This window comes from Centropristis striata, chromosome 17 (assembly GCF_030273125.1).
Source record: "Centropristis striata isolate RG_2023a ecotype Rhode Island chromosome 17, C.striata_1.0, whole genome shotgun sequence".
NCBI classification, from domain to species: domain Eukaryota; kingdom Metazoa; phylum Chordata; class Actinopteri; order Perciformes; family Serranidae; genus Centropristis; species Centropristis striata.
Window position 1 is genome coordinate 30,829,922 of NC_081533.1, and position 12,584 is coordinate 30,842,505.

The window sequence follows — 12,584 nt, forward strand, 5'->3', positions numbered from 1 at the left end:
CCATAAAATTGAAAATATTACAGATAGAAACACAATTAACGTAACACTATACAAACAAGCACTATGAGTACATTTCAATTAGCATCCGTAGCATCAGACAAACTGATAACAGTTAGCGTCTGCTACAAGCTAGCATAATATTCACAAAAAACATAGCAAAGCAAATCTTCATCACAAAAGTACAGAACCATGGAACACTGTTCATTTATAATATTTACAGATAAATATTCTCCAAGGCAAAAGTGTCAGAAAACTCTTAACAATATAACTTCAGCAGTCTGTTTAGCTGTTTGTGCTCAACTCTGCTCGTCTGAGCACCAACGCGAAAATAAGACATCTCACTCTGACGCGGTTTCTCTGAACCAAGAACCTGCTAATATTAACTTATAAACTTATTATTTTTAACTTTTTAACCTGCAGAACAGTGTCCTTGCTTGTGTCTATATTTGCAAATTAAAATGTCTTATTATTTGTGCAGGTATTTGATTGCAACTATCTAGCTGAAGAGGTAAAGTACATCCATAATGGCTGCCCATTGTTGGAGGAGGACACCATCAAGCTTCGACTTTACAGGTACAACTAACCTAACTAACTACCTAACTAACTATCCTGCAAATAGGAAACATACTTATTCTCTTGCTTTCCTATGCTTTTTGGTGTTGCAATATTGTTAGCCTCATAGCATATTTGCCTTAAGTCATATTTGAAGGTTTTCGGGAAACAAGAAAATACACAATTTTTAGTAAGCCCATTGGTATTCTTAATTGATATTGTAACAGTAAGTTCAAATAGAAGTGTGAACAAGTTTGCATAAAAAATTAAACACATCGTTTTCATAACAGATAAAAGTGACTTAGGCAGAATATGCCCTGACTAAGGCAATTTTTCTCTTACATATAAATAATGTAGTTTGGTTTGTATGTAGCATGTAAGGCAGAAAGTGATTTTGGACTCTAACAAGTGTTCTGATAGGTTGAGAACATAGGCAATAAGGCAGAAAGATGCAGCAGTGGTAGGAGAGTAAAGTTAGGCAGATATCACAATTTGGCCAAAAAATGACTTAGGCAATTATGCTATGAGGCTAACGATATGTTAATCTTATGCTGTTTTTTTGTTGTTTTTTTTGTACCAGGTTCACTGAGACAGAGACATATATGGAGGAGTTTTCACTCCATGTGGACATTATGGAACCAGACTGTGGCATCATAAAGCTGGGGCCCAAATCCCTTGAAGTTCCTGAATTCTACGGCGTCTCCAATGCTGTGGATGGCAATGTGGTGTCCTTCCACTATAAGCAGAGGTCTAGCCTGCAGTGTAGCATCTATTTGAGTAGCCATGACACCCACCTGCCAGCCCACGGCCAGCTAGTCACCGGAGAACCAGAGAAAGCTACAACAAGAGGGGATGAGCCAGAGAGCTTCATCCACCTGCGCCATCAGCTAGGTAACTGACTGCATAGTAGGCAGCTGATAATGGCAAATTCCACATCAACAAAAAAACTAATCGACCTCAATCATCAGTAATAGCTGGTCAAATAACTGTGTAAATGTATTAAAAGGTGTTTTTTGCCCTTTGAATCCCAATTTGTCGTAACAACAGCCTTTTTTCTAGTTGTTACCTATGACCTCTTTCAAATTATTCTGATGGCATACATTTTTGTTTCTAAAATATTAGGCACTACTGGTAAAAAATTATGTATGATATGTTTTTTTTAAACCCCCTTCATTTTCAGTCTGCCCTGGTCAAATCTCTGTTAACAGATATCTGTATGAATGCAGAATCTGTAGGTACGAGAGTTTTCTCATCTGGTTTCTTCTTGTAATCCACTGACCAATCACATATGAGCAGACTTTGGTTGAATGGATGTAAGCAGTCAATATAGATAGCAAAAAAAGCAAACACATCGGCTGAAATACAATCTTGGCTTTTAATCCATCAGTCACTAACTTTCCTTATTTATTTTTTTTATTCGTCATCATTCATATGCAGATACTTGTTTAGAGATATTTGCTGAAGTGTTCTGACCTAAACAACCTACAGAAAGTATCAACAAAATCAACAAAATTACCAGTTGGACTGTAAAAAATAGCATTTCTCAATTGGCATTTGAGAATCAATCAATGTTGATGTATTTTCCTTTGCAAAAGCCTTAGCAGATTGATGTTCCCGTTAGGCAGTGCCATTTTAAGGACTTGGACACTAATTGTATTAGTTAATTGGGCTCAATTGGGCTATTTAAAAAAATATATAATAATTTGAAATGACTTGAATTGTTGTTTGTAAGTTAAGTGGTTGACAGATTCAGTAAGGATGCTATGGACTCCATTTAAAGTTTTAATTACAGCATAACTGATTTAATTTGTGTTTTTCTTCCTTTATGGTAAATGTTGAATGAGTTGAGTTTGCCATTATCTAGATGTCCCAACAGTTAAAAGAATACACAGTGGTGTGTTAACTCTTTGTATTGTTATGTATGATAGATAATCAAGCCAGAGCAAGGTGTAAATCTGATGACTGCCTGAAGGGTCTGAAGCGAGTGAAAATCAATCAAATTCCCTGTGATGACTTCCTGGTGATGGGGCTGAGGTACCAGCACATAGACCCTCCATCTCCAGACGTAGACTACATCGCAATCAGACTGGATCTCAGGGACATGAGGAGTGGCACTATTTATCAGGTAATTTGGCAGTTTTTTTCTCATATATTAAAAAGTGCTATGTCCACCTGCTGTATCTGAATATTTCCACGCCCACTTTTCATCAAGTGTGCTGATGTTGGTCCCTGCAGTAGCCAGAGCATTCAGCATATATAGCTTCCTTAAGTAAATTGACAATAAGGGTTTTGTAAACCAAATGACATCATTCATTTCTGTGTTGTTCCAAAGGTTTTGGTGTATTTATGTAATATTCTGAAGGGGTTTATGACCAGTTTTATCCATTATTTATATTAAAAATGGCTAATTCAGCCATTCAGCAGCAAAACATTGCAACAACTTATGGGACAGAGTTTAACATGGCAATGGAAAAATATTGTTCTGAACCCTTATACATCTTAATAGGTTTAATGAATCCTATTTGTCAACTTGCTGGCAACATGAACCTAGAAATGTTGAGTACCCTAAAGCTTTGTTATAAATATACAGTACGGGTTAGGGCCCAGGTTTTAGAAACTTCCATACTGAGTTGCATATATTAAGCAATATGTTTAACTGTCATACTTCGCAATATTTTGCATTTTATCACCTATGGACGGTATTTTAGCAACATATTTGACATATTTTAACTCTCGTTAGGCATATTTTGATGAATTTTGATGTGATTCTAACATTTTATAGGATGCCAAATTAGTTGGGTTGGACAAATGTTGTTGAAATTATTCAATAACATCAACTTGGTCATAAATTATAGGAGACAGACAGATACTCACTCACCTGATTCATCTCTGCCCCGAGGGCAATTCACATGTCAGAGCAGTAGTACACAAACAAAACGCATGTTATTGGGGTCACTTATCATCAGGAGATGGAAATCAACTGACAGCTTTCCTCCTATTGTCTATGTAAATGTTTCTGCCTGGACAATGTTTTCAAATGTAAACATTGGAATAAACAGAGGAAATGGTCACATGGTCACCTAGAGAAGCAAGACCATCTCTGTGTCTGTACATCCTTTACATAGGTGATGGTGTACAATGTCTGCTTCCTTTGTTTTGCTGATTCTTGGCTGGTTTCCTGAAGCACTGGTGTCTCTCTTACTGCGTTCTAAGGGTTACATAGCCTACTGAACATTTTCAGGTTCATAATAGGTTGCAAAGTGACAGCGAAGCTGAGTTGTCACTTCACTTTTAATAGGGCTCTTAACCTCCTGTGACCCTGCATCCTCATATGTGGACATTTAATTTTAGGTTTGCTGGACCTTATACTTAATTTTGCTTAACTATGACCTGTTGTCCTCAGTAGTCAATACATTAATCAGTATAAAAATCAAATGGCAGCATCTTGGTAAAGTCAATCAGCAGCTTATCCCCAGAAAAAAGTGGACCAGGTACAAAAGCTGATCAGATTTTATGGTTAAAACTTGTTTATTTGTGCTTAATAATGTTTGTAGTTTGACTATTTTTTAGCAATAGCAACAAGCTACGACACTGCTAGTCAGGAAGTACTCATTTGAGATCGAATAGACTTTTACTATCGTTCTTTAAATGAGAGGGTGTAAATGTAAAGAAATAAACAGCTTTATAAACTAGTGAATTAATTGTGTTATGCAGTAAAATTAACCCATCATTTTTTTTTTTCAAAAACGACTTCCTGTTCAAAGGCAATGCTTAGTTTTGGTACTAATCAGGTCCTACTGATCCAAAATATCGAGGAGAAACTAACAATACATACAAAACAAAAGCTTGGGTCTCAGGAGGTTAAGGCTGGGAAAAATACAAGTCAAATCAAAATCAATCAAAATTGCTTATTTTATCCCTGAGGGGAAATTCAGTTAGTCTCTACAGTACGTGTATATATAATAAAGTATAAATGACTCCAGGCTTAAAAGATTTATACAGTCCCTCTTCACAAATTTTGTTTTAAAGTATTTGTCATTATGTTTTCTCTGTGTAGTCTGAACAAGCCTGGATTCCTGTGCAGATAGTCAGTGCAATGCCCAACCAGCCTCCCAAACCATCCTTCATGTCCATGTTTATCCTGGAAGTGGACCAGTTCATCCTCACTCCGCTCTCCACTGCTACACTAGACGCTGAAGACGAGGAAACTCCCAAGCACCTTTTGGTTTTCAACATCACCAAACCGCCTGTGGACGGCTTCATCACCCACCTATCTGATCACACTCGCCCAATCTCCTCCTTCACATGGGTCGATCTCAATGACATGCTCATTGGTTATCAACCTCCCAACTCCTCTCATACTCAACGTAGGAATTACGAGGTAGCACATCTTAAACTTTGTGCAGTATATAACACATTTGTTTGGTGTTTTGTTTTTAATTTTTGTAATCTTTCCCAACAGGTTGAATTTGAGGTTCATGATTTCTTCTTCAAGAAGAGCCCATCAATGACAGTTCACATTTCTGTTAGGAATGCAGACACAAATGCACCCAGAGTGTCTTGGAACATGGGTATGCAAGCATTGTCGACATTACAAGTGGAAAAACTATTTCAAATAAATGTTAATATCGTAACTTTATAACTACAATTTATAAGTAGTGGCCAGTTATGTATGGTTTTCGATCGTTGCATAATTGCTTAGTGACAGTTTCGACAGTGATCACATACGCGACGGATTAAACACGGGAGACGCAACTGTGGCCGCCGTCGCTAACTGTGCACAACGTCAGCAGCTGATCATAAACAAAGCAGCACGGCTAATTATGCACAACGTCTCTGCTGATCATAAGCATCGTGATCGTAAATTAACCGGCATCACTAACAGAGATCGCTAAGTGAACACCTTCTGCAGCAGCAGCAGCACATACACACTGTACTGCTACAGAGCTAACTGTTAGCCTATTAGCAATTTGCAGACTGGACGCTAAGGGGTTGACATCCCCTCCGGCTCTGTGACTGCAGCTGGGAGAGACTGCTGCAGGAGGACTGTGCTCCAGCCCCCGTGGTCTGTTAAGAAGAGTAAGAATGAATCTCCAAAAGTCTCCAAAACACCAGAAAAAGTTGCTGGATTTGTCGCCAGTCGCTTTGTTGAAAAATAGTTGCTAAGGGGGTCTTAAAAGTCACTAAATATAGCAACAAAATTGCTAAGTTGGCAACACTGCTTCGCGGGCTTTTACAAATGGCGCGTGTTGTTGTGGCGTCGAGTACTACGTCACATCCTGTTTAGCGTTCTATCCAATCAGCAACCAGACTTTTTTCAGGGGAGAAAAACTCAAATTTGGGGCGTTTCAGAGAGTGAGACCCACCTCATTCTGGGTATTGGACTGTAGTGGAAACACCATTATTGTGACTTTAACATCAGCAGAGAAACTGTTTTCAGCCATAAAGATCTTATGAATCCACTGTATACTACCTGCCAAGGGCTGAAAGCAGGGAAAAAATGGCCACCAAGTGGTAAGAAAAAACATATATATAATAATAACATGTTAATGCTGGCTTGGCAAGATTTCTATATCAAAATTAGCATAAATGTAAAAGCTGGGTTATGGACTGCCTCCAGGAGTCTACACATTCTCTCAACACCGAAAGCTGAGCACTGCAGCAATAAAGCTTTTTACTATAGTCTTTTGTGTTTTCTTCAAAATTTGACTAGACAATTACAGTATAGTATATAGTATTTTATGAACAATTTGTTTTTTAGGTCTCAGTTTGTTAGAGGGTCAGTCTCGGCCAATAACGTGGGAGCAGCTCCAAATTGTGGACAATGACAACCTGAATGCTGTTCGTCTGGTCTCTGTGGATGGCCTGCAGCATGGACGGCTCACTGTGAGAGGTACGGACACAACAAGTGTCACTGGACATGAAATCACATCACTGTTTCTATCTGGCTACCTTAATTTGAATTCTATTTTACACATATCATGAAGGGGACTCACATCTGGGTACATACGAAACAATTTGGTAACATGGGCCCTGTGTACAGTCCTTAACTATAATACATTGACAGGCATAGAGGGAAAATTTGTTAAACAGCTTAATGATTGAATCCCATGTGTTGCCCGACAGTTTAGTGTAGATCATAGATATTAATTCCATGCGTGATGGACGAAGACTAAATAGCTCATCTATGCTCCTTTTGTCCGGCGCCTCAGGGAAGTTCGTAATCTGAGATTGAAGAATGTTTCTGGTCTGTAGTCCCTGAAGAAATGTGTATGTGGTAGATTAAATTTATCAGAAGGTTTTTGAAAGAATGCAAAGATTTTATTGATAAAACGATCCATAAAGCGCTCAATACCCCTTTTGTGCCACTCTTCATCAGTTGGAGATGGCTGAAAGAGATGTTGGATACAATGGGTCATCAGAGTGGAAAATCCAAGTGTTTTCTGAATTGAGCCCATGATCAATAATTCAACAAGTCTCACTACATCAGATTCTTGTCACTGTTCTCGTCTCCCCAAAACTAACTCACTGAACATGATGTGACACAAAGAAATGTCATATTTATGTTTTTTACCTTGTTTTTCACTGTTTGAGGTTTGACTGGTACTCAGTACCAGTCAGTTATTTTTCTAACTGTACGGCATCTCTTGTTCTGTAATGCTATAATGGCTTCCCGACTCAAGAATTGGCCCACCTAATACTCATCCTGATGAATCAACCAGTAGATAGAGACAAGCATTTTCTTCGAAATTCTGTAAAAAACAACAGTCTGGACTTAAAATATATTGTATTTGTACAGTGTTTATTGTAATAAATTATGTATATAAGTATATTTATTATGGGCTGAAATATGTGCCAACAGAAACTGAATTTGAATTATTTATATTTGAATTTGTATTGTTCAATTTGATTCATTGCATTGAAAAAATGAATCTGAATTGTAATTTGAGATTGAATTTATTAGTTTGGAACTGAACATTCAGTCCTCACAATTCAAATTCAGTTCGCAAAATTCAATTTTTTTCTTTTTAACATTTGTTGCCACCCGGTTGCCAGAGCGCCTCTTTGGCCAATCAGAAGCTCCATTTTAAAAAAAACATTTGTTGCCACCCGTTTGCGAGAGCGCCTCTTCGGCCAATCAGGACCTTGTTTTTTTTTTTTAATATGAATAAATTGTAAACTTCCATTACCGTATTTGTCCCAGCCTCATCCATGGTCAAGCCAGTCTAACTTCTTCCTCCGTTTTGTGGTGAGTGGCAACCGAATGGCAACAAATGTTACAAAAAAAACGGAGGTGCCGATTGACCGAAGAGGCGCTCTGTGTATCTGCACTCGATTGCTCTGCCCCAACTACCCAGATGTTCGTCGCAGAAAACTGAAATAGAATTTTGCGAACTGAATTTGAATTGTGAGAACTGAATGCTCAGTTCCAAACTAATAAATAAAATCTCAAATTACAACTCAGATTCAGTTTTTCAATGCAATGATTCAAACTGAACAATACAAATTCAAATTATGTGATTCAAATTCAGTTTTTATTGCAATTATTCAAGTTAAGCAATTCAAATTCAAATATAAATAATTCAAATTCTGGTGGCACATATTTCAGCCCATTGATGAAGTTGAATTGATTGATATTGCCTGATCCTTTTTTAATTGACTGCTGTTTTGATTTTATTATTTCATATCAAAATCAGGGGCAAAGGGTTTCATGTTTACTGTCAGGGACATCAAAGCAGGCGTGGTTCGCTATCACCATGACGACAGCGACTCCACCAAAGACTTCATCATCTTCCGCATCACGGATGGCCACCATCAGACCAGACACAAGTTCCCCATCAAGATCCTGCCGAAGGATGACAGCCCTCCGTTCCTCATCACCAACATTCTTCTGGAGGTGTCTGAGGGCCAGATGGCTTTACTGGGAGCTTCCATCCAGGCTTCAGACATGGACTCTAGCAATGACTACATCCTCTTTAACATCACCCGGCCCCCACAGGCAGGAACGGTCATGAAAATACCAACTACAGGGCTCACTGGTTAGACGAAGGGATTTTTATTTCTCTTATTTATCCAAAATGGAGTTTGTTTTTGTTTGAACAACATGTTGTGTTTCTGTTGGTTTTATTTCAGATTATCCTGTTAGCCACTTTCTGCAGAGAGACCTGTCTCAGTCCATGGTATATTATAGACACCTAGGAAACGAGATGTATGATGACTCCTTTGAGGTGGTGCTTTCAGATTTCCATGACCCCCCCAATCTGTCGGAGCCTCAAGTGAGTAATACATCCCTAGACATCTCTAAATGATTGATATTTAGTGAGTTAATTAAGGACAAGATGAGGAAACACTGTTTCAGTTCAATACAGTGTAGTCTACCATACCAGGTAAACAGTACACTAAAATTTGTTTCTGAAAACATTTGAAGTGAGAAATAGGCAACGCAGTAACAGAGTCTTGAATTATATTTGATCGGATGCCTAGTTTGTGTGTGTGTGTGTGGGTGTGTGTGTGTGTGTGTGTTTTGTCCTTGTCTTTGGAAAACAGTGGCTGCAAATCAGTCTGAATTGGCTCATCTGACTCTGTCATTGTGCTAACTTAACAATTGCTATTGCTAGGTATCCAAGTTATATCTACTCTGTGGGAATTTGAAGAAGTTTGGTTCACAATTTGAATACAATGTAATCCTAAGTCACATAGAGAGACTGTGCCTCGCTGTTAATTGCCATGCACATCTGTAAATAGTCTGTTTTAATTAGATATTGTGTGTTTTCCAAAATGTTTTTGGGAATATACATGCTGTCCATTTAATGTTGTAAATGTATGAGTTATGCCAACCCATTCCATGAAAATAATAACTATTTATTTTATATATAAATGCACTTTTGAACTCTGAGATCCAATAAGTGGTGCTCAGGGTTGTAGGTAGAAAGAGTTAAGTTTAGAACCATGTGGCTAATTGTTAATACAGAATGACGTCATTGGACCTTCTCCAATGCAACAGAAGGAATCTAGGCTGTCAGACCTCCGTGTTGGATATTTAAATGATAATTCCTTTTTTGGGTGCAGGTGGTGATGGTGCACATAGAGCCTGTTCCAGACAAACCACCTAAAGAGGTTCCTGGTTCCAGTCGGTGTCTTGTGATCAAAGAAACAGATGTGGTCCATTTAACACGGCAACAGCTTCACTTTGTAGACCAGGTGTCCCCAGACAGTGAGCTTACATATACTGTTACCACTCCACCTTTCTTCACTGGTCCTCACAGGTTAGTATATCCTCACCTTCAGAAAACACACTGGCTACTAAACTGTGGCAACACATTCTGTCTGAATGGCACGCTGTTGTCTTCATCTGTAGCAGTCCAGATGCTGGGAGGTTGTTTTTAGTTGACAGCATACCCAAATTTGCCAAAGATTTCAACACACCAGTGCTGAGACTCTTCACACAGGTAATTTAAAAAAAATGATTTAGTCTTTTTATATTGAAGGTACTTGCTCATCCTAAGTGTATTTGATGTTTTTTTCTTCTATGTTTGTTTCCAGCATGCAGTGAATTTCATGAAAGTAGCCTATATGCCTCCAATCATGGACATTGGGCCTTACCCCCAGAATATTCAGTTTGTTCTTTCTGTAACCAACCACCTGGGCAAAACGGTCACTGGGATCTGTTTCAACATCACTGTTTTGCCAGTGGACAACCAGCCACCACAGGTAGAAGAGAAAGTTACTGTTTCATGTTATATTTATTCCTCTTTTTTTGGTGTGTGGATACAAACATAAACTGTTTATATATATATTTATACAAGGGTCATGCAGAGACCTTAAGAGGGGCAGGTTCTCATGGGACAACATTTTAAAACTTCCCAAAAATGCAAAAACTCTGCTTGTTATTGTTAACAGTTAGTTTACATGTGGTAAAAACGTTAATATTCTCCAATTCAATTTTTCATTTTTGCTGTTCTCATAATAAAGCATAAATACTGTGCATGTTAGTAGATTTGGTAATTAACTGGCAAGAATACACAAGCCATTGATCACAATTAATTATAAAAGTAACTCAAGTACAAGATGTTATGATTTCATACATAACCAGCTTACCAATGCAATATTGTGGATAATAAAGCAAAAATGGCTTTACTTTCAACAAATACCAACACATGCTGTTAGCTGCTCGGTCCTGTTGTGGCATAAATGATTCATTACGCCCAATATGGGATACCCCCCCCAAAAATTATTACATTTGAGATTATAAGAGGTCTCTGCACTGGATCAATAGATACTCAACTCAATGAAGTTAAAGTGGTGCTGCTAAAAAGTGATAAACACAGCTACTGATTTAAATTATATCACAAACTTAAAAAAAAAAACCCTGATCTGCGACAAGAGATATAGAAGTTTTGTTTGATAGTACTTTACAGATTTACGTTGTATAATTTGTTGAGCACAAAATTACATTTACCATGGCGTCTACAAACTCTTTCAAGCCTGTCAGATGTGCTCAGATCAGATCATCTGAGAAGAGAACAGGGAGCCAATGGTGGACCTGCCAATTCTGGTGGTCTTGTGATTCCCAAACAGGCTGCATGGTGCTTGGCTGAGACACCCATGGAGTCTGTTTCTGACAGTTTGGTCAGAAACATGCACACTAGCAGCCTGCTGGAATTCATGGTGCCATTAACTGGAGCATTAACTGGGATGTTCATTTTGGCTAGCAAAAAACAAAAACAAAATGTACGTAACTTACCTGAAAACTGAGCAGCGACTCCTTGGAGTGTCTGTTAGTCCAACCAAACGCTGAACAAGACATTTTTAATGAACAAAACGTTCAAATAAACTGTCAATAAGTGAAAATACAGTGAAACGGTTAAAGTTATGAGACCTAATCGGCATCCTTTTTTATATTTATATAATGTTTTATATAACTTTATTGACACGTTGCCGTGGATACGCATTGTTCTGCTTCTCTCCTGATGACGGCTCGCCTTGTTAGCCACCTGTCAATCAAAGGTAGCCACGCCCCAAATCATATGATTCTTTATCTCCTATTTTCTTACAAATAAGGCCATTAATTGAACTATTAAGATAAAATTGTCTTGAAGAAGATTTTTTTTAAAGTGATTGAGACCATAGTGGTGTCCTTAAAAACATTTCTGAGGTAATAAATCAAGTGAGAAGTTTTCTCATTTTGCATTCAAATGAACGGACAGAAAAGCTTTTGCAGCCAAACTTAGCGCCCCCTGCTGGAATTTTCAGTATAATGCAGCTTAAGGTACTTCCTGGTTGGCCTCCCTGCTCAGATCCGGAGGTTGCTGCCTGTGATATACAGTTTATTATATAGGTTTGTGTGTGTGTGTGTGTGTGTGTGTGTGTGTGTGTGTGCACTCTGTTTCAGGTTATAACCAGTCCTCTGACTGTAGATGAAGGAGGGGAGTGCTGGCTCAGTCTTGAACACTTGACGCTGTCAGACGTGGACTCAATGGAAGACGCCCTGCAGGTGGTGCTGCGGAGGGAACCACAACATGGTGCTTTGCAGCGAGGCAGCCTCCTTCTTAAACCAGGCCACACCTTCACAATGCAAGACCTGAAAAGCCTTAAAGTTAGGTCAGATATTCTGCTTCATTTGTTTCTTCATTTCATGTGAAATAATGCCTTTAACATACTCCCTTGATGCAACACTTCTAACTGCATCCACACAAAACAGAATTAATATCCTCCTGTGTCAACCAAAATTGAACACTAAGCTTTGCAAAGGGCTGTTGGACTGATGCGGTTGTATCTAATAAATAGGTAACTTAGCATGAATCTGGGGATAGTGGTCGTGCTTTTGGCTTAACCCATTGAAGCCTGGAAAGCGGATACGTCGTTTTGTAGTATTTGTATAAGCTCTCAAATACTTTTTGAATTTCATTTCTATCTGCTACAGAGGCTGAAAAATCTATTATTTAGTAGAAGCGTTGACACTTCTGTTGAATTTCCAGAAAAACTTCAGGTTTTAGGGGCTTATTTTAAAATCGCCCAGAGGTTTTACAGGC

The 12,584-nt window shown here is 38.4% G+C and overlaps 1 protein-coding gene across 1 annotated transcript in view; it reads left to right on the top strand.

Moving 5' to 3' along the window:
• frem1a (Fras1 related extracellular matrix 1a) overlaps nt 1–12,584 on the top strand; it is a 39,271-nt gene that overhangs the window by 3,179 nt on the left and 23,508 nt on the right. Inside the window, exons 2-13 of the mRNA XM_059355391.1 lie at nt 479–573; nt 1,133–1,443; nt 2,481–2,677; nt 4,610–4,933; nt 5,015–5,123; nt 6,314–6,445; nt 8,250–8,591; nt 8,686–8,828; nt 9,622–9,818; nt 9,911–10,001; nt 10,096–10,263; nt 11,945–12,153. Coding sequence (XP_059211374.1) covers nt 479–573; nt 1,133–1,443; nt 2,481–2,677; nt 4,610–4,933; nt 5,015–5,123; nt 6,314–6,445; nt 8,250–8,591; nt 8,686–8,828; nt 9,622–9,818; nt 9,911–10,001; nt 10,096–10,263; nt 11,945–12,153 — 2,318 coding nt within the window. The remainder of the gene's footprint in view (nt 1–478; nt 574–1,132; nt 1,444–2,480; nt 2,678–4,609; nt 4,934–5,014; nt 5,124–6,313; nt 6,446–8,249; nt 8,592–8,685; nt 8,829–9,621; nt 9,819–9,910; nt 10,002–10,095; nt 10,264–11,944; nt 12,154–12,584) is intronic.